At 45.4% G+C, this 22,488-nt stretch overlaps 1 protein-coding gene across 13 annotated transcripts in view; it reads right to left on the minus strand.

Moving 5' to 3' along the window:
- The window catches only part of LOC122555467 (phosphorylase b kinase regulatory subunit alpha, liver isoform-like), a 143,471-nt gene that overhangs the window by 70,368 nt on the left and 50,615 nt on the right, over positions 1 to 22,488 (minus strand). For all 13 annotated transcript variants that reach the window (XM_087993152.1, XM_087993149.1, XM_087993151.1 and 10 more), the window contains exons 12-19: positions 21,575 to 21,670; positions 19,421 to 19,528; positions 17,057 to 17,135; positions 14,095 to 14,229; positions 8,337 to 8,446; positions 6,891 to 7,035; positions 6,126 to 6,204; positions 5,698 to 5,876 (exon numbers count right to left, since the gene is read on the minus strand). In XM_087993152.1, coding sequence (XP_087849278.1) covers positions 5,698 to 5,876; positions 6,126 to 6,204; positions 6,891 to 7,035; positions 8,337 to 8,446; positions 14,095 to 14,229; positions 17,057 to 17,135; positions 19,421 to 19,528; positions 21,575 to 21,670 — 931 coding nt within the window. The remainder of the gene's footprint in view (positions 1 to 5,697; positions 5,877 to 6,125; positions 6,205 to 6,890; positions 7,036 to 8,336; positions 8,447 to 14,094; positions 14,230 to 17,056; positions 17,136 to 19,420; positions 19,529 to 21,574; positions 21,671 to 22,488) is intronic.

The following is a 22,488-nucleotide window of genomic DNA, read 5'->3' on the forward strand; positions in this document are numbered from 1 at the left end:
ACAATTTCCCATATACATAGCCATGTTGACTATCCTTAATTAGTTCATGCCTTTCCAAATGTGTGTAAATCCTGTCTCTCAGAATCCCCTCCAACAACTTACCCAATAAGGATATTAGGCGCACTAGTCTATAGTTCCCTCACTTTTCCTGACAGCCTTTCTTAATTACTAGCACCACATTAGCAACTTTCCAGTCTTCCTGTACCTCATCCATGGCTGTCAATGATACAAAATCTGTGTTAGGGGTCCTGCAATTTCTTCCCTAGCTTCCCACAACTTCCTGGTCCTGGGGATGTATCTACCTTAATGCGTTTTAAGGCCTCCAAGCATTTCTCTAGTAATGTGGACTCTTTTCAAGACATTAGCATTTATTCCTTTGAATTCCCTAGCTTCCATGTCTTTGTCCATGGTAAATACTGATGAGAAATATTCTTTTAGGATCTCACCTATCTCCTGTGGCTCCACAAGTAGGTCACCTCATTGCTATTTAAGGGGTCCCTCTCCCGAGTTACTCTTTTGCCCTTAATGTACCTGTAGAATCTCTTTGGAATCTCCTTAACATTATCTGCAAAAGCTACCTCATTTCTCCTTTCTGCCCTCCTGATTTCCCTCTAAAGTGTATTTCTACACCCGTCACACTCCTCAAGGGATTTACTTGATCCCCGCTGCCTATACCTGATATATGTCTCCTTTATCTTGACCACAGCCTCAACACCTCCTGCCACCTTGCTCTTCACACTAACAGCAACATGCTGTCCCTGAACTCTTGCTACATCGGTTTTGAAAACCTCCCACTTATCAGACCTCCCCTTTTTCTGCAAACAGCCTTCCTGATCAACTTTTGAAAGTTCCTCTCTAATACCATCAAAATTGGCCTTGCCCCAATTTAGAACTTTAACTTTTGAACCAGACCTATCCTTCTCCATCACTATGTTAAAATTAATGGAATTGGTTACTGGTCCCAAAGTGCTCCCCCACTGTCACCTCAGTCACTTGCCCTGCCTTATTTCCCAAGAGGAAGTCAAGTTTTGTCTCTCCTCTACTAGAAACCATCTACACATTGATTATGTTTACCTGAACACACTGAAAAACTTTCTCCCCATCCAAGCCCTCAACACTGCGGCAGTCCCAGTCTATGTTTAAAATTAAAATCTCCTATACTTATAAAATCTCCCTACTTATTTGCTCAGTATTCTGCTGGCTAATGGGGGGCCTATAGTACAAAGTGATCACCCCCTTCTTATTTCTCAGTTCCACCCATATAGCTACACTGGATGATGCCCCAGGAATAGACTCTCTAAGTACCAACATGACACTTCCCCTCCTCTCTTTGCTCCCCTTTTATCCTTCAAACAGCTATCTCTAGCCTGGAACATTGAGCTGCCAGTCCTGTCCCTCCCTCAGCCATGTTTCTGCAATAGCTTTGATATCCCAGTACCATTTTCCCATCCAGCGTACAGGATCAAGCTCTTTACAGACACAACAACATGGGCCTGCTTTACAACAAACTGAACTGAATTAACTAGGTGACAACCACTCTCTGATTCACTCCAAAAGGTAGAATTGGAAAAGCTAGACAATGGTGGAGATTGGTGGGGTGGGGTGGGGTGGGGTGGGGTGGGGTAGGGTTGTGGGGGGAGGTTTGGGAGCCACGTGCAGCATTCTGAGCAGCTTCAATAAGCACAGAAGCAGAGGAAATGGAAAGAGCAGTCAGCCAGTCAGCCCTCTGAATATGCTTCACCATTCAGAAACCTCTCCTCATTTCAATCTGAGATGACCTACCCTACATTCTTAAACTGTGACTCCTGTTCCTGATCTCCCCAGTTGTAGGAAAATGATTGCTGGGCCCCTTGCTGAGATATTTGTATCATCAATAGTCACAGGTGAGGTGCCAGCAGACTGGAGGTTGGCAAACGTGGTGCCACTATTAAGAAGGGTGATAAGGACAAGCCAGGGAACTACAGACCTGTGAGCCTGATGTCAGTGATGGGCAAGTTGTTGGAGGGAATCCTGAAGTACTGGATTTACTTGTATTTGGAAAGGCAGGGACTGATTAGGGATAGTCAACATGGCTTTGTGTGTGGGAAATCATGTCTCACAAACTTGATTGAGTTTTTTGAAGAAGTGACAAAGAGGATTGATGAGGGCAGAGCAGTAGATGTGATCAATATGGACTTCAGTAAGCATTTGACAAGGTTCTCCATGGGACACTGGTGAACAAGGTTAGATCTCATGGAATACAGGAGTACTAGCCATTTGGATACAGAAATGGCTTAAAGGTAGAAGACAGAGGATGGTGGTGGAGGGCTGTTTTTCAGACTGGAGGCTTGTGACCAGTGGAGTGCCACAAGGATCTGTGCTGGGCCCTCTATTTTTCATCATTTATATAAATGATTTGGATGTGAACATATAGTTAGTAAATTTGTGGATGACACCAAAATTGGAGGTGTTGTGGACAGCGAAGATGGTTACCTCAGAGTACAACAGGATCTTGATCAGATGGGCCAATGGATTTAATTCAGATAAATGCAAGGTGCTTCATTTTGGGAAAGCAAATCAGAGCAGGACTTACACACTTAATGATAAGGTCCTGAGAAATTCTGCTGAACAGAGAGACCTTGGAGTGCAGGTTCATAGCTCCTTGAAAGTGCAGTCGCAGGCAGATAAGTATAGTGAAGAAGGCGTTTGGTATGCTTTCCCTTATTGGTCAGAGTCTTGAGTATAGAAGTTGGGAGATCATGTTGCAACTGTACAGGACATTGGTTAGGCCACTTTTGGAATATTGCGTGCAATTCTGGTCTCATTCCTATCAGAAGGATATTTTGAAAATTGAAAGAGTTCAGAAAAGATTTTCAAGCATGTTGCCAGGGTTGGAGGATTTGAGCTATAGGGAGAGGCTAAATAGGCTGGAGCTGTTTTCTCTGGAGCATCAGAGGCTGAGGGATGACCTTGTAGAGGTTTATCAAATCATGAGGGACATGGATAGGGTAAATAATCAAGGTTTTTCCCTGGGATGGGGGAGTCCAGAACTAGAGGGCATAGGTTTAGGGTGAGAGGGGAAAGATATAAAAGAGAGCTAAGGGGCAACGTTTTCACACAGAGGGTGGTGTGTGTGTATGGAATGAGCTGCCAGAGGAAGTGGTGGAGGCTGGTACAATTGCAACATTTAAAAGGCATCTGTATGGGTATATGAATAGGAAGGGTTTGGAGGGATATAGACCAAGTGCTGGAAAATGGGATTAGGTTAGGATATCTGGTCAGCATGGACAAAAGGGTCTGTTTCTGTGCTGTACATCCCTATGACTCTCTGACTCTATGATAACCCCCATAAGATCCTTGGGGAACCACGAATTAATCTCATTCTGAGAGTTCCCCTGATAACAGCCTGCCCAACTGAAACTCATCACCTGAGCCCCTGATAAAGCAGTCCCAGGTCTGTTCAGGCCTTAGGGAGAATGGTAATGGCACTACTTCTGAGACTTTGGTTCAAGTCCTACCTGTTCCAGAGGTGTGTGAGCAGGTTAATTAAAAAATACAACAATGGCAACCTAGACCTGGGTGTTACTGAAGAGGGAGCACGTGGTGTCCACCAATGCTCTCAATGCCTTTGGAGAGAAGTGGGCACCATGGGAGATAGTGGGCTTCGTGTCCCCCTCCAACTCCATTCTGATTGAATCCCTTCCCCCCCCTCCCTACATCCCGCTCACCTCTGATGGGCTTCACTGCCTTTAACAGATATTGCATGTAAATTAATTAATTGGTGATTTACTGCTAGTAGTTAATAGATGAGAAAAATGTCATTGTGCTTTGGTGATGGGAGAAGAAACCATTCAGTTGGGTGTGATAACACCTCTGGATATTTTTTTAAAAAATTAAAGCAGACTCAGAGTTACAACTGTGGTGCACTCATTGTGCCCGTACCTCTGGGCCAGGGGAACTGGGTTCAAGTCTGGCTTGCTCCAGAAGCATGTGACAACACTGAACAGCTTGATTCAAAACAACAATAAAGCAGACCCAGAAAGAACTGTCTTTTCCGGGCTGGGACTGCTGTTTCTGACAACTCCAAAAAGTCTGAGGCAGTTAACACTGAGTCCAGACTGACATAGGCCACTGTCAAAGCAACTGGCTCCATTTTGGTGTTCAACAATACATGATGCTCTTTTCCATTCAGTCATCGGGAACATTCTTCCTGTGTTCATCCTGTTTGAATTTTATAGGTTTCTGTGAGATTCCCCCCCCCCCCTCATTCGTCTAAACTCCAGTGAGTACAATCCTAACCGATCTATGTATGTCTCTCTATGTACATCAGTCCTGCCATCTCAGAAATCAGTCTGGAAAACACTTGCTGCACTCCCTTCATCGTCATCCTCCTTCAGGTAAGGAGACCAAAACTGCACAGAATACTTGACATGTGGTGTTACCAAGCTCCTGTACAAGTGCAGCAAGCCATCCCTGCTCCTGTACTCAAACCCTCTCACCATAAAGGTCAACACACTATTTACCTTCTTCACTACCTGTTGCACCTATGTGCTCACTTCCAGCGATAGGGTTAGAGCAGACCAAAAAAAGCTGAACGCATGAGCTGATGTTACAGGGACTGGACACACACATGCATACATACATGTGTGACATTTTTAGTAAGGAATACAGGGAGTAGGGTGAGGAAGATCTTTATTACTGTGAGTAATAATAGCTGGGAGGTTGCTGCCTACAAAATGGCAGATCAGTGATTTAAAATGGAACCTCTTGAGATAAATGCGGTTACATTGTCATGGGATAGAGCCAGGGGAATTGGGACGGATGGGTTGCTCTACCGAGAGCAGGCAAGGATGTGATGGGCTAACTGGCCTCCTTCCACGCTATGCTGTATCTATGAGCACGTTTAACATGGAAGACAAAATAGTCCCACTGACACACCTGACCTCCTGGAGTCCTGACAGAACACAATGCCAAATCGCCTGCTCTCAGGGCTGCCACCTTCATGTTACATCGCTGTGCCCCTCTGGAATGGGGATGAGTCAAAAAGTGCGGTGTTGGAAAAGGCACAGCCGACCAGAATGAAGAAGACCTTATGCCCAAAACATTGACTCTCCTGCGCCTTGAATGCTGCCTGACCGGCTGTGCTTTCCCAGCACCACACCTTGCAACTCTGATCTCCAGCATCTTCAGTCCTCACTGTCTCCTGGAGTGGGGATGAGGAATGGAGGGTTTGAGCTAGAAGGAGAGGCGTAGAAGGTTGAGAGGTGACTTTAATAGAGATTTATAAAATAATGAGAGGTATCGATAAGTTGAATAGAGGTATCTTTCCCTGGGTGAGGGCATTCAAGCCCAGGGAGCATATTTTGTAAGGTGGGAGGAGAAAGATTTCAAAAAGACATGAGGGGCCACTTTTACACAGAGAATGGTTTGTGTGTGGAATGAACTTGTAGAGGAAGTGGTGGATGTGGGTACAGTTATAGTGTTTAAGAGACATTTGGATAAATACATGAATAGGGAAGGTTTGGAGGGATATGGGCCAAGAGCAGGCAGGTGGAATTAGTTTAGTTTGGGATTATGGTCAGTATGGACTGGTTGGGCCAAAGGGCCTGTTTCCGTGGTGTATGACTCTATGCTTTTGTACTTGGTATTTCCAAAGAATGTGTGAACAGCCCAATTTGAGAGAGTTAGACCTGAAGAAGATTTTGGGTTGTCGCCTACCATCATTTCGATAGCACGTATCGTTCACAGAGACAGCATCTTCCATCTCATTGTTGGGGCTAGCACTATCCTCGCTGAAACAGTCATCCAGCAGCAGCCCATCGGGTCCCGGGTCTAAGAAGCTTAGGTGTGTGTAGCAAGAGGTAACGAGGAATTCGGATAATCTCCCGGTTTTGATCCTGAAAGATGAAGTGTCACAGTCACGGGTCACCACACTCCAGCGTCAGAAACACTTTGGCAACAACAGAACCCTGACTGCAAACGTTAATGAGCAGGAGAATGGGGCAAATAGGAAGAGATTGGCAGGAGGTGATGATGCTCATCTGAAAGGCACAATGGGCTGTATGGCCTCATTTTGTGCCATAACAATTCTGCGATTCACTCTGCGTCAATTGCACAACCAGTCAAAGCAGCAGACAAATCCATACCTGGCTCCACCAAAGTATCCGTCCTGGAGTTTCCGAAGGGTGCTGAGAATATTCGAGTCGATATCTGTCCCTTCATCCGCTGCAACAAAAACAGACCGTGTTTGCAAGGAACAAGATCTACATGTGTTCACCACGCTTCAAGTCTCGACTTGCGCCTGCTCAGAGGGACAGTATTTGGAGGATGAGAACAGAGGAGCGGTCTCAGTGACCCTCTTTGGAATGGCAGGGATGGACTGCCTGAGGAACTGAATGGAGTGGGGGTGGGGGGGTTGGTTTCCCGGTCGGGGGTTGTGGGAAAAATTAGAGCTGGAAGCGAGAGACGGGAGGGTGGGCTCTTTATTATCCAGTGAGCCCTTGAAATACCCTCATAGCTTGGGCAAATGGGCACATCGGGTGGCAATGTGCCTGATTAATCCCAGTTCTCAGAAGTGACGGTGAGGGTGTGGTATATATGAGACTCTCAAGTGGTCCTCACTTGACCACTGACAGACTGCAAATCACCAGTGAACACAACAGTCAACCATTTGTCTGCCCACTCAGAACTTAGTTCCAGAAGAGGGCTAGGTGGGGGGAATGGTCTTGCCTCTATAAATACCCGTCCCCACCTTGAAACCCATCACCCCCAACACCCGAGGTGAGTGGGTTCCCAATGGAATTTTTGTGGGGAATGCATGGCATCATTTCTGAGTGAGTAACTGATGTGACGTTGTTTCGCCGTGATGGGTGTACGGACGAGGGAGTGAGGAGAATGGATGCGCTCCTTACACAGCATGCTCTGAGTGATGGGGAAGGTGACAGTCGGTCGGCCCGTCATCTTCCAGCAGGAGAACAGGTAGGCCAGGTCAGTCCGCAGCATCTCCACAATCATACGGCAGTCCAGTGCCAAGTAAAACTGGTGTTGGTCGATGAACTGTCCGTGGGGAGGAGAGAGCACAATGAAAACACGTCCCACAGCACAAAGCCCAGTCTTCGCAAACATTTTGCAACCAAAAGCATCAGCCTGATTTTCATGATGAAATAATTCCCAGGAGTACCCTAGTGGGATTCGAATCTAGGTCCCCCTAGGTCTCAGGATTAATAGTCTCATGATAATGGCCCCAGGCCATCGCCCCCTCCTGAGCACGAGATCATAAATTCCTGCTAAAATCCTGAGGTGGTGAAATGCAGGTTTGGGAATTCTGTGCTTCTATCAGTTTTCATAAATCAGTCCCCCTCCCCACCCGTGACCCCAAAACTGATGCCCAGCCCTGCCCAGGTCCATGCCCCTACCACCTACAACCCCCAAAGGCCACGTCCAGATGCTAAGACCTCTCCCTCCAAACCAACAAGCCCTCTTGGACACTACCTCCTCACTACCCCTCGCATTATGGACCTCTAACCTCGTGTTCCCCTGAGACCCCTGAGACCCCTAACACCGCCCTGCAATCCTACAACGCCCTTCAACATTTGCACCTCTTCTACCCCACTAATGCTTTCACTGCCATCACCCGCTCCCCTCCCTGTACCCCCACCCTTGACCCCTCTCATTCCCACATTACGTTAGCCTGTTCCATTCCTTTTATCTTGAATTCCAAGCCATCCCACCTCCCCACCATCGTCCCATTCCAGATCTGTAACCCCTTCTCCTTCCTACTCCCCCTCCCCCAACCGATTCATTAAGGTGGGGGTTGGGGGGAATGGTGGACTCAAACCCTCGACAGCCCCACCATAAATGGGAGACGATGGGAAGGAAAGGACCACAGACATGTCGCGAAGAGTGAAGCGTTGAGAAATACCAGAGAGTAAAGCGGTGTCCGGAGTAGAACTTGCTACTTCTTAATCAGGAATTATACACCCTAACACAAAAGGACAGCATGAGGGGGTTCAATAGCCATCCAGCTCCCATCTTCAAGGGGAAGCAATGACCTACTGGCATTATTGCTGGATTATTAACCGAGGCACTCAGGAAATGCTCCAAGTTTGAAACCCACCATGGTAGATGGTGGAATTTCAATTGAATTTTTAAAAATTTTGGAATTAAGAGTCTAATAATGACCATGAATTAATTGTCAGAAAAACCCATCCGGTTCACTAACACCCTGACCTGGTCCAGCCTACATGTGACTCAAGATCCATGTACGCTTAAATCTTAACTACTCTCTGAGCAATAAATGCTGGCCTAACCTGAGATGTCCTCATCCTGTGAACGAATAATTCTTAAAAAATTCTCACCTGTGGAGTGAAGGCAAAGGTTTGATTTCTGATGACGTACAACTTGGAGGTACCGAGGACCCCGATGTGGCGATACGGGCGCCCGCTGAGTTTCAACTTCTTGTTGCAGCCTGGAACAAAATGGAGCTCTCTCACAGCGGGCATCAGGCGGTCACCCCCCTCCCTGAAAAGTCCACTCTGGGCCCACCATCCTGCCCGCTGACTTAAAGGTGACAGCAGTGTTAGTTACATCAGGGTGAATCCCTCTCCCTTAGAGAACAACCAGTTGGCTCAAATGCCTATAAAGAGGAACCTGGAGTGAGAGGACCGGCCCCTGCAGAGGGGTGGGAGGGTGAGGGGGTAAGACTGTTGGAGGGGGGGGGAAGAGGGGGTGTAGTCCTGGGGGAAGTGGAATGTGTTGCCTTTGTTGAGTCAAACCAGGGCAGGACTTACACAGTCAATGGTAGGGCCCTGGGGAGAGTTATAGAACAAAGAGATCTCAGGGCACAGGTTCATAGCACCTTGGAAGTGGAGTTACAGGTAGACAGTTATACAGGGCCTCGGTGAGGCCACACCTTGAGTACTGTGTGCAGTTGTGATCTCCCAGTCTGAGGAAGGTCATTCTTGCTATTGAGGGAGTCCAGCGTAGGTTCACCAGAATGATTCCCGGGACGACAGACTGACATATGAGGAAAGGTTGGATCGGCTGGGCTTATATTCACTGGAATGAGGTGGGGTCTCATAGAAACATAGAAACTCCTAATAGGACTGGACAGGTTGGTTGCAGGAAGAATGTTCCGATGTTGGGAAAGTCCAGAACTAGGGGTCACAGTGAAACAATAAGGGCCCATTCAGGACTGAGAGGAGGAAGAATTTCTTCACCCAGAGAGTTGTGATCCTGTGGAATTCTCTCCCAAAGTAAGTTGTTGGAGCCAGTTCCTTAGATATATTCAAGAGGGAGGTGGACATGGAGCAGGTGGCTTTAAGGGATTAAGAAGTATGGGAAAAGGGCGAGGATGGGATACTGAGTTTGCATGAACAACCATGATCGTATTGAATGGAGGTGCAGACTCGAAGGGCCGAATGGCCTACTCCTGCACCTATTTTCTATGTTTCTATGTTTCAATGACAGGATGGTGAAGGAGGCTTTCAGCTTGCTTGTTTTGGTTAGTCAGAGCACTGAGTAGAGGAGTAGGGACTGTATATTCATTGGCGTTGTGGCTGTACAATATGTTCGTAAGACCACATTTGGAGTACTGCGTGCAGTTTCAGTCACCATACAATATTATTAAACTAGAAAGAGTGCAGGGAAGATTTACTTGGATGCTACCTGGACTGGAAGATATAAGTTATAAGGGGCGGCTGGATAGGCTGCGTCCTTTTTCCCCTGGAGCGTAGGAGACTGGAGGTTAACCTTATACAGATTTATAATATCATAGACAAGGTTGCTAGACAACAGAGGACACCGAGTGCCTACAATGGGCTGCCAGAGGTAGTAGTGGAAGCTAGTACAATTTTGTCATTTCAGAAACATTTGGTCAGGTACATGAATGGGATCGATATGGAGGGATATGGACCAAACACAGGCAAATGGGACCAGTTTAACTGTGAAAACTAGGCAGGGTGGACAAGATGGGCCAAAGGGTCTGTTTCCGTGCTCGAGATCTCTTTGACTCGATGATAGCTGGGCGCAGTGAACAGAGGTTAAAGGAAGCATCCTGCCCTTATGGGAGAGTAACGCAACTGATTTCCCTCATGGGCTAAACTCAAACTGGGGAGGACACAGTGTAAGAATAAGAGGTCTTGCTTTTCAAACAGAGATGGAGAAAAAAAAAAATCCTCCTCTCACAGGGTCCCGGGTCTGGACAATTCTCTTTTTCAGAATGCAATGGAGCGAGGCTGAGCTGGTTTTTGAGAAACTGGGAGTAAGGGTTTTTGGTGTCAGGCATGAAAATGGAGCAGAGACCATAACCAGATCAACCACGATCTTAATGAAGGGGAGAACAGAACCGAAGGCCCAAATGATCGAACTGTGCTTTTTAAACTCATTATTATGATCCCAGCTGAGGGTAATACTGGGCAACTCAGATCCCAAGGTCAAACCCGGCTTGACACATCTTGAGTTTTACTTTTACAATTTGTTTACTGTGGTGCTCAGTTACTGAATATCACTGACAGGCACACGACTGTCAGTGTACTTTTAGCAACAAAATACAACTTTATTACATGAAAAAAAGTCTATATATTTAAGACAATTTGAAAATATCTTTTCCTAAACAACAAGATAGATTCAACCCTTCTTTCCCCAGCTTGCTTGCTTACAGACAGTCAATCCCAGCGAGTCTTGACTCCTGCCTTCACTGTTTAAATTGCACATTAAATTGACAAGGTTAGAAGCATTTTCTTTCAGTCACCTGCTCTATAATCACCAACTGTGATTCCCTCTGTCTCTCACATACAGACACAGGCTCAGGTCACTGACTTTTCTTCACTGAACTCGAAAAAAAGGTTCACGCCTTTCTCCCATGCTTAAACTATTAGAACAGTTTAAGACTCCTTTTCAGTTCTGATGGCCCAGAGACTGCCAAAACTTAAACTGTCCTTCTGCTCGATTGTTTTCTTCTCAACTGAACTTGCTTTGGCCCCTGATTTCTCTATTTGAGGGTCATAAAAGCTCAACTTAGTAAACACTTCAGAAATGATCACACCAAGTAGCTTATCTAGTCATTTAGCTTAATTCCCTTGCAATTCCTTTGCTGTCTTGGAGATTAGCATGTATATTTAAAGCACATGGGATTACAGTGGTATACTGAGATGGACAGAGAACTAACTGGCAAACAGGCAAAGAACAGTAGGAATAAACAGATCATTTTCTCAGTGACAGGCAGTGATCAGAGCTTGGACTCACATTGTTCACAATATGCATTAATGACTTAGACAACTAAATGTAATATTTCCAAGTTTGCAGACAATTCAAAGCTCAGAGGAGAGCGGGCAGTGAGTTGGGTGCAGAGATGCTTCAGTCTGATTTGGACAAGTTGAGTGAATGGACAAATATATGGCAGATGCAGTGCAATGCAGGTAAACATGAGGTTATTACATGGTAGCAAAAACAAGGTGGCAAATTATTATATGAACAGCTATAAATTGAAAAAGGTGAGGTGCAAATGAGACTTGGGTGTTCTTGTACAGCAGTTGTTGAAAGTAAGCATGTAGGCACAGCAGGCAGTAAAGAAGGGAAATGGTGTGTTGGCCTTCACAGTGACAGGGTTTGAGTAGAGGAGCAGGTATGCCTTGCTGCAATTGTACAGGGCCTTGGTAAGACCACTCCTGGAGTCACGTGTGTAGTTTTGATCTCCTTTCCTGAGGAAGGATGTTCTGGCTATGGAGGAAATGCAATGAAAGTTTACCAGACTGATTCCTGGGATAGCAGGACTGATGTAGGAAGGGAGACTGGATTGGTCAGGACTCTCTTCAGTGGAGTTTAGGAGAATGAAGGGAGGATCTCTGAGAGACCAATAAACATCTAACTGGACTAGACTGGGTAAATACAGGAAGGATATTCCTGATGACTAGTGCAGTCAGAACTAGGGACCATAGTTTAATGACACAGTTTAATCTAGTTTACGGATTTAAAATTTTAGTTAATGGAGTTTAGATAAATGGGAGGTGCTGCATTTTTGTAGGGCAACTCAGGGCAGGTCTTATACACTTAAAGGTAAGGTTCTGGGGAGTGTTGCTGAGCAAAGAGACCTTGGAGTGCAGGTTCATTGTTCTTTGAAAGAGGAGGTGCAGGTAGACAGGGTGGTAAAAAAGGCATTTGGTATGTTTGCCTATATTGGTCAGTGCATTGTCTACAGGGAGGTCACATTTCAGTTTTACAGGACATTGGTTAGGCTACTTTTGGAATACTGCGTTCAGTTTTGGTCTCCCTGATATAGGAAGGATGTTATGAAACTTGAAAAGGGTCAGAAAAGATTTACAAGGATGTCACCAGGGTTGGACGGTTTGAGCCATAGGGAGAGGTTGAATAGGCTGGAGCTGTTTTCCTGGGGCATTGGATGCTGAGGGGTGACCTTATAGAGGTTTATTAAATCATGAGGTGCATGCATTGGATGAATAGCCAAGGTCTATTCCACGGGGTAGGGGAGTCCAAAACTAGAGGGCATAGGTTTAGGGTGAGGGGGGAAAGATTTAAAAGGTCCTAAGGGACAACATTTTCACACAAAAGGTGGTGCGTGCATGGAATGAAGTGCCAGAGGACGTGGTGGAGGCTGGTACAATTACAGCACTTAAAAGGCATCGGGACAGGTATATGACTAGGAAGGGTTTAGGGGGATATGGGGAAAATGCTGGCAAATCGGACGAGATTAATTTTAAGGCATCTGGTCAGCATGGACAAGATGCTGTACAACTCTATGATTCGATGCCAAAGGATCATTCCAAATCCAGCAGAGATCTACTTGCATATCCTCGAACCTCATTTACTGCATCTGTTGCTCTTGACGTGGTCTTCCTGACATCAGAGAGACCGAGCGCAAATTCATGGAATGGTTCAGGGAATATCTCTACTCCATACGGACAAACCAACCCCACCTTCCAGTGGCCACCCAGTTTAACTCCCATTCCTGCCTGACATGTCCATTCTGACCTCCTCCACCATTCAAACAAGGCCACCCACAAACTGGAGGAAGAACACTTTCCGCCTCAGGAGCCTATAACCACACGGCCTTAACATTGAAAATTCACCAGTTTCCAAATCTTCCCTCCACCCCCCCATCCCATCTCCAAACCTCTGACTCGGCACCACCCTCTTGACCTGAGCTACTTGTCCATTTTCCTTCCCACCTATCTGCTCCACACTTCCCACTGACCTAACACAATCATGTCCTACCTGCATCCACCTACGTTTCCCCTAGCCCCGCCACCCCCATTTATTTCTGAGCCCCGTTCCCCAGTCCTGATGATGGTTTATGCCCAAGACGTCAACTCCCCTGCTCCTCCAATGCTGCCAGATCTGCTGTGTTTTTTCCATCGCCACACTTTATCAACTCTATGACTCTATCCAGGGTAAGGTCATTTCAGACTGAGATGAGGTGAAATTTCTTCACCCAGAGAGTGGTGCGCCTGTAGAATTCCCTGCTACAGAAAGCAGTTGAGGCCAAAATATTGAATACTGACAAGACAGAGTTAGAGTCTAGATTAGAGTGGTGCTGGAAAGGCACAGCAGGTTAGGCAGCATCCGAGGAGCGGGAAAATCCTCATTCCTAATGAAAGACATTTGCCCGAAACATCAATTTTCCTGCTCCTCGGATGCTGCTTGATCTACTGTGCCTTTCCAGCACCACTCTAATCGATTATGCTCTGACCTCCAACATCTCACTTTTGTCAAGAGAGAGTTAGATATAGTTCTTAGGGCTAAAGGGTTTGCAGTGTATGGGGGAAGAGAGCAGGAACTATGTAATGAGTTGGATGATCAGCCATGATCTTATTGAATGGCAGAGCAGGCTTGGAAGGGCTGAATGGTCTACTTTTGTTCCTATTCTCAATGTTTCTATATCTTGAAAGTGTGGTTTTGACCCCAACATAGAACAAAATCAGTTTGTGATCCTTGGAAAAAAAATGTTAAAAAACAAAAAGCAGTTTTACTTGATTTTAAAACCAACGTTCCCAAGTAATTAATATATTGCAAGCATTATGTAAATAGGTATTGAATGGGTCTGACCAACACACAATGATTGAACTCGTGGGGACAACATGAGATTTATGAAGCACTTACCTAGTTTTGCATAGAGGTGACTAAGAATTCTTCCTGGCTGCACTCTGATGGGCAGAACATCAGAAACGCCATCTACAACGAAGTTATGCTTTGCCAAGATGTTCTTTATTTTTTCGGTTTCTGCCAATATCGATACTATGCAACAAGAGGGAAAAACACAGGTACGTTAATATAGTTTCATTATCAGTATAACTGTTTCCAATAACAGGAGCACTTTCATTAATGTTTAAATGGTGGCAGTTGAAAATGAAAATGCGAACATTGACCTTTTTTTTAGATTACTTACAGTGTGAAAATAGTCTACACTGACCCGCCGAAGCGGAACCCACCCATATCCATTTACCCCTTCACCTAACACTACGGGCAATTTAGCGCAGCCAATTCACCTAACCTGCGCATTTTTGCACAGTGGGAGGAAACTGGAGCACCTGGAGGAAACCCACGCAGACACGGGGAGAATGTGCAAACTCCACACAGACAGTCGCCTGAGGCGGGAATTGAACCCGGGTCTCTTGCGCTGTGAGGCAGCAGTGCTAACCACCGTGTCACCATGCCAACCTTGTTTCCATGAAGCTGTTAGCATCTGTATATCACCAACAGTAGGATAATTATTTCCCAAAATGTGAGATACAAAGCTAACTGGTTTCTCAACTAATGCTTTAGAAAAAAGAAAGGGATGACTTGCCAGTCCTCACCACAGGACTTTCTAATGTGCTCTGCAGCTAATGAAGTGGTTAGTGTTGGAGTCTGGGGAGCCAGGCAACACATTTTCCCATAACACCGTGGGCGGCACGGTGGCAGAGTGGTTAGCACTGCTGCCTCACAGCGCTGGAGACCCAGGTTCAATTCCCGCCTCAGGCGACTGACTGTGTGGAGTTTGCACGTTCTCCCCGTGTCTGCGTGGGTTTCCTCCGGGTGCTCCGGTTTCCTCCCACAGTCCAAAGATGTGCAGGTCAGGTGAATTGGCCATGCTAAAATTGCCTGTAGTGTTAGGTAAGGGGTAAATGTAGGGGTATGGGTGGGTTGCGCTTCGGCCGGTCGGTGTGGACTTGTTGGGCCGAAGGGCCTGTTTCCACACTGTAATGTAATGTAATCTAATCTAAACTCCATAAATGTACTTCTTTGATCAGGACTTTGGCCATCCACCTTTGTTTTTCTTGAGAACCCTCCTATGAGGTAGCACAGGTCATTTTAGCGTGTTAGACAAATGCACGTTGTTGTTGCATTTAAAAAATCAAAAGCAATTTATACGAAGGTAATCTTTTGATAATAGATGTTGTGAGCAAAGTTCGCCAGATCTTTGAACAAAACAGCTATTGATACCATATTGATGCAAACACTGAGCTCAGAGGAAAGAGAAATCCGGGTAAATAATTGCCAACTTTTTCCATTCATTAAAGAAAATGGTGCACTCCCTTTTTGAATAAAACCCATTTGGTTCTCCACTGGTTTAGGGAGCTGTGGACCAGCTTCCCATTCTGCTATAATAAAATGAAGAACTGGAGATAATGCGATCTGAAACAAAGACAGAAACTGCTGGCGAACGTCAGCAGGTCTGACAGCATCTGTGGGAAGAAAGCGGTGTTAACATTTCATGTCTGGCAACTCTTCATCAGAACCTGCTCTGCTAGCTCACCTCACCTGGCACCAGGGCTGGAGTTCTAAGGTTTCCAGAGTTCGGCTTGGTTTTGTGATTCCTGCAGGGTTGTTCTGGGAAACACAGGAATTCTCTCTGGCTGGTTTCTGTGTCTCATAGCAACAGCAGAATCATAGAATCCATACAGTGTGGAAGCAGGCCATTCGGCCCATCGAGTCCAAACCGACCCTCTGAAAAGAATCCCACCTATATCCACACTCTTGCCCTATCCTGTAAGCCTGCATTTCCCATGGCTAATCTACATTGCCTGCAGATCCCTTGACACTATGAGCAACTTCCCATGGCCAATTCACCTAACCTGCACATCTTTAGACTGTGGGAGGAAACTGGAGCACCCAGAGGAAACTCACACAGCCACGGGGAGAATGTACAAACTCCACACAGTCACCCGAGGCTGGAATTGAACCCGGGTCCCTGGCGCTGTGAGGCAGCAGTGCTAACCACTGAACCACCAGTATTTCCAATTCAGGACGGTGAGTGATTTGGAGGGGAACTGGCAATGGCGATGTTCCCTGTAACTGCTGCCCTTGTTCTTCTACCTAGAAATGGCTGTGGGGTTTGGAAGGTGCTGCCAAAGGGTCATAGAACATAGAACAGTACAGCACAGAACAGGTCCTTCAGCCCACGATGTTGTGCCGACCACTGATCCTCATGTATGCACCCTCAAATTTCTTAGTTTCTCTGCTGGTCTCTTCCTGCTCAACACAGTGTACTGACCCTTGACAGGTTTTCCTTTGGGAATGTTTAGGGTGCTAAAGAAATGCAAGTTGTTATTTAACCCATCAAAACAGTGATGGACTGACACCTTCAAGGTCATGTGGTGTTATTAAAATAATTCCTGCAAGAGAAAGTGAGCAACTTCTTGTAAATAACGTCCACACACAGTGGCAGGCTCAATTCCAGCCTCGGGTGACTGTCTGTGGGGTTTGCACATTTTCCTAGTGTCTGCGTGGGTTTCCTCCACGTGCTCTGATTTCCTCCCACAGTCCAAAGATGTGCAGGTCAGGTGAATTGACCATGCTATATTTCCCACAGTGTTCAGGGATGCATAGGTTAGGTACATTAGTTAGGATTAAATGAAGAGTAGCAGGGTAGGGGAATGGGTCTGAGTGGGGTACTCTTCAGAGGGTCGCTGTGGACTTGTTGCGCCAAATGGCCTGTTTCCACACTGTAAGGATTCTATGATGCTATGACTAACAAGGACATCAGTTCTCTTCCAGCACCCTCACTGTTTGAGCCATTTACAGGAGTGAAGTTTATAAACAGAAAAATATTGATTAGTGATAGTTGAAGTTACTGACTGACCTTGGACCACGACATCAGGCCTGCTAACGGTGGATAGTCTTCGGCTCAAAGGATCAATCTCCCCGGGAGCAAGAAATCCCTGCAAAACAAAGCAAGGCCCAACTCAGAGACAAAGCGAAAACTGAAGCTACGGGAACAAAGGAGCAGGATTAGGCCATTCAACCCATTGAACCTACTCTGCTATTCAACATGGTACGGTTGTGCTCTCAACTCCACTTTCCTGACTGCCCCTGTACCCTGTACCCCGTCCCCAAAAACCTTAGAAGCTTAGACTCCCCTGTCAATCAAAACTAACTCAGCCTCAAATAAATTTAAAGACCTTCTGGGGCACAGTATGCAACAATCCTCTTGGAGAGTAACCTTCTCTTCATCCTTGTCTAAAGGGGTGATCCCTGTAATTTTAAACTGTGTCCTCCAATTCTCATCTCTCCCCATGAGGGGAAAACATCTTCTCAGCATCCACCCTCTCCAGTCCTGTCAGGATTATATCGATTTTCAATAAGACCACCTCTCATTCTTCTGCACCCCAAAGGTTGCAGGCCTAGCCTGTTCAACATTTCGTCCTTTGGTAACCCTTCATCCCAGCAGTGAGTTAAGAGAACCTCCTCTGAACTGAATCAAAAGCAGTTTCATCTTTTTCTCACATAAGGGGACCACAGCTGTCCAGGCCAAATCCCGTAGAGTTGCAATGCCCCGTCCCTGACATATTGTGATGATGCTGTCACCTTAAGCAGTGATTTAGTCCTTTTTTTTTTAAGAGAGGTTGTAAGGCAAAGGTGAAGAATTTGCTACTGAAGATAACTTGAATAAACAGCGCAAAAAAAATGTTAAAATATAGTATTTTTCAAGTCAAAAAAGGAGCTCAACATAGTTCTTAGGATGAAAGGGATCAAAGTTATGGGGAGAAAGCGGGAACTGGGATCTGAGGTGGATGATCAACCACGATCATATTGAAGGGTGGAACAGCCTTGAAGGGCTGAGTGACCTACTCCTGCTCCTATTTTCTAAGTTTCTAAAATATCTCTATTATATTTTCCAAATGTATTCACCTGTCTTGTCTCACTGTATTTTATATTAAACATATGGAATGCCCTTCACAATTTGCACTGGACACACGTGATAGCTGCTTTAGCCATTCATTTGACACCAATAATATCCTGTAAATGTTTCAAACCTGTTGATTTCATCTCAAATTTCCCTTCTATCTTCTTGAAATCAGCATCATAAGTGGCCCTGTCACTTCAGATCCATCAACAAACACATTGAGTTAGACCCCATCTACCACCCCCTGAGAAAAAGAACAGGAAATGACATCACCACAGGAAATGACACCACCTCAGGAAATAACATCACCAACCCAAAGAAACCCAAACATATAAATAGAAAGCAGGAATCATGTACACTGCTTCGCCTGAGGCCCACTGAAGATGATACCGAGTAGGGTGACGAAACGTCTGGAAATGAACCTCCCAGCTCAGCGAGCAAACCTACATCCAGAATCTCAACCTGAGCTACAAATCTTCTCCAAACTCGCTGAGAGAGTTGTCAGCCTGTGGAACCTCCTTCCTCAAAAGGCACTGGATACAGAATCTTTAAATATTTTTAAGGTCGCGGTAGATAGGTATTTGACTACCCAGGAGACAAAACATTATTGGGGATATCCAGGAATGTAGAGTTGAGGTTAAAATCAGGTCAGCCATGACCTTATTGAATGGGGGAGCAAGCTCGAAAGGCCGAGTGGCCTACTCTTGTTTGCATGCTCCTAAGGTGCGGTGCCAAGAACTATACTCAATGCTCTTGCTGGAACCTGACTGGTACTCGTACAAGCACAGGAGATTAGCTTGCCTGACCTTTGGACCACAGTGATGCTCTCTTTACTTGCAAAGGGATCAACAAACGGCAGCATTGGATCTACACATCTCATTTGGTTAGCCTGACTGGGAGCCAGCACAACAATGTTGAATATGACTGCTTTTTTAAACAGTTAAAAGCATCAAAAACATGCTGAAAGCAGGACAGGTGGTGAATGAAAGGCCACGGGTCCATGTCTGCTCAAGTAACTAAAACTCACAAAATTGTTATGAATTAAAAGCATAAGAAGAATCTTATTAATGTGATTTATGGGGTGTTGGGGAGAGACTGAGGATCAAGTGAGGAGTCTCTGAGTTATATTCTGACATCACTGCAAACTCAGTAGTCAGTCATGTGATAGGACTCTGCTAGAAGGTTGGAGCATGTCTCCAGCTGAATATGCGCTGCTTGGTAGCCTTCTCGTTGTGTAGTGATGGTTAATAAACATTGTTTGTAAGGAACCTAGTAATCCAGTCTGACCTTGTTCAAAAGATCCAGTGTTTAAGCATGTACCTCAGCCAGCAGAGTCCCGAGGATATATAATGACTGTCCCCACATGTGTGGCAGTTTTCCTTTTGCGACTCTGTCCACAGTATGCGGGTTCTCATTTTCTTCATCCACCTGGATAGAACCAGCAGGAGGGTTACATTACATTGGAATCACCGCTCAAGGTGGGATTTTATAATCACACAAATCATTCCACTGGAGGTCAAGTTGGAGAATTGTCCATTCTGTCAAATCACTTCAATTCAAAATAATAAGAATTTTATGAAAATGTGCATGCTTTACCATTGCTGCAAGTGGATTTTAAATAAATCTGGAATTGAAATCTAGTCTCAGTGATGGTGACCACAGAATTATCATGAATTGTCGTAAAAGACCAACTGTATCCAGTCCTGGTTACCCTGTTATAGGAAGGATATTTTTAAAGCTGGAGAGGTTTCAGAAGAGATTTACCAGGATGTTTTTGGGTATGGAAGGTTTGAGTTATAAGGAGATGCTCAATAGACTGGGACTTCTTCCGCTAGAGCATTGGAGGTTGAAGGTGACCTCGTTGAATTTTATACAATCATGAGGGGCATAGATAAGGTGAATAGCAGGTGTCTCTTCTCTAGGATGAGAAATCTCAAAGCTAGGGGGCATATTTTTAAAGTCAGAGGAGAAAGATTTTAAAAAGACAGGAGGGGCGATTTTTGAAAAAAACACAGACAAGGTTTCGTGTGTGGAATGAACTTCCAGAGGAAGTGGTGGATGTGGATACAGTTATCATGTTTAAAAGGCACTTAGATAAATACATGAAGAGGGAAAAGTTTGGAGGGACATGGGCCAGAAGCAGGCAGGTGGGACCAGTTTAGTTTGGGATTATGATCAGCATGGACTGGTTGGACCGAAGGCCTGTGTTTCCATGCTGTGTGACTATAACTGGTTCTCTGAAATACTCTTTAAGGAAGGAAATGTGCTGACCTTACCAGGTCTGCAGTCTGGCCAATATAACAGGCCATGAGTGGCCTTTATCAGTCGAGCCATAGATTATAAGAGCCGGAAGGTCATGTTGGAGCTGTACAGAACTTTGGTTAGGCCACAGCTAGAGCACTGTGTGCAGTTCTGGTCACACTATGGGAAGGATGTGATTGCATTGAACTGGGAGTGCAGAGAGGATTCATCAGGAGGTTGCCTGGAATGTGAGTGATGAAGATGGGCTGGAGCAGAGAAAGTTGGGGGGAGGGGGTTGGGGAATTGATAGAGATGTATAAGATTATGAGGGGCATGGGCAGGGTGGATAGAGAGCAGCTGTTTGCTTTCATCAAAGGGTCAATAAGAAGGGTGCTTAATTTTAAGATGGAAGTCAGGAGGTTGAAGAGGGGATTTGAGCAAAATCCTTTTCACACCCAGATGGTGCTGGGGGTCTGGAACACACTGCAATGGGAGAGTAGTCGAGGTGGGAAGCCCCTCAACCTTCGAAAAGCCCTTGGATGAGTACCTGAAGTGTTGTAGCTAACATCCAAGGCCATGAGCCTACTGTGGGAAAGTGGGACGAGTGCGGTTTGGCAGTACAGTCTCAATGGGCCCAAGGGCCTCTTCACCACTGTATGATTCTGTGTGACTCTAAACCTTGAGTGATGACATTGACTCTGAGCTGCCCTTGGAGATGGCTGAATGAGCCACTCATTTCAAAGGGATAATTCGAGATTGGCAATAAATATTAGGCTTGCCAGTGATGCCTACATCCAACATAGAAATTTTAAAAATTCACGTCCAGGAGCTTTGCAGACTCACCATGAAATATTGACCTGAATTTGCGACTTCTCAGGTTCAATACAAACATTCAGTGCACTGATGACAAACCTGGGTGAAATTCACCACAGCTTTTTGTCATTTTCTTGGCAGACTGGGGACAATTCCCCAAATTAAATCCAATACTCCCACACAAAGACCACAGTCCGAGTCAAGAAACCAAAGAATATTTTTGTAATGGAAGAAAAGTATTCAGTCGATCAATTTAATTAACACCCTCAACACCTTTGGTTAAAATACATAATTAGGACTCATTTGCGAATTCTTCAGGCTGTATGTTGTGAGTAAATGTGTAATGTTTGACTTTGCTCAATAAAACCTCAATATGTGATTATAGCTAAGGATAATTATGGGCTGATTAAAATGACATACCTTTTCTGGGGGAACAGCATACAGTTCTGGAATGAGGCGTATGCCATTCTGTCCTCTTATAAGAACCTCTTCCAGGGCCTCTCTATATTCTTCAATCTGTAAGAACAAGAGATAGCAAAGAGAAACAGAGTTTGAATCTCTGCACAGGCAGCCATCCGCTGCGAGTTCCCCTCCAAACCACTTACAATCCTGATTTGGAAATAAAATCAGCATTGCTGGGTCAAAATCCTGGAATTCATTCTCAATGGCACTTCCAGCACTTGGAAAACCCACTAACATACAAAGTGGGCACAGTCTTGGAATCAGGGGGTGTTGTTTATGACAGAGATGAAGAGGAATTTCATCTCTCCGCAGCAACAATCCATCTGGACTGTATGGCTGCTCAGAGAACACACAAACACACACAACGCTTCCTCATCTCAGTCTTAAACGGTCGATCCCCACGTCCTCAGACTGGCTCCTGGTTCGAGACTCCCCAACCAGGGGCAACATCCTCCCATCGTCACACACTGCATCTTTGAAATACACACCTAGTCAAACCAATTTCTCTTCACAGGACAGTCCTTTCAACCCCATTATCAGCCTAGTGAACTTCAGCTGTACTCCTCTATGACAAGGGCAATATTTCTTTAGTAGAGAAACCAGAACTGCATACAATTCTCCAGGAGCGGTCTCAGCAAAACCCTGTAAAGTTGCTGGAAGATATTCATTCTTACATCTACCTGTAATGAAGGCCACTCTTCCACTGGCTTTCCTATTTGCTTGCTGCACATGCCTGTCTACTTTCATTGACTGGTGTATTATGACACCCAGATCCCTTTGTACATCCACATTTCCCAATACATCACCATTTAAACAATACTCTGCTTTCCATTTTTTACACCAAAGTACATAACTTCACATTCATCCACATT

Source organism: Chiloscyllium plagiosum, unplaced genomic scaffold (assembly GCF_037043375.1).
Source record: "Chiloscyllium plagiosum isolate Xiang-an unplaced genomic scaffold, Cpla_swu_hap1 HiC_scaffold_12, whole genome shotgun sequence".
NCBI classification, from domain to species: domain Eukaryota; kingdom Metazoa; phylum Chordata; class Chondrichthyes; order Orectolobiformes; family Hemiscylliidae; genus Chiloscyllium; species Chiloscyllium plagiosum.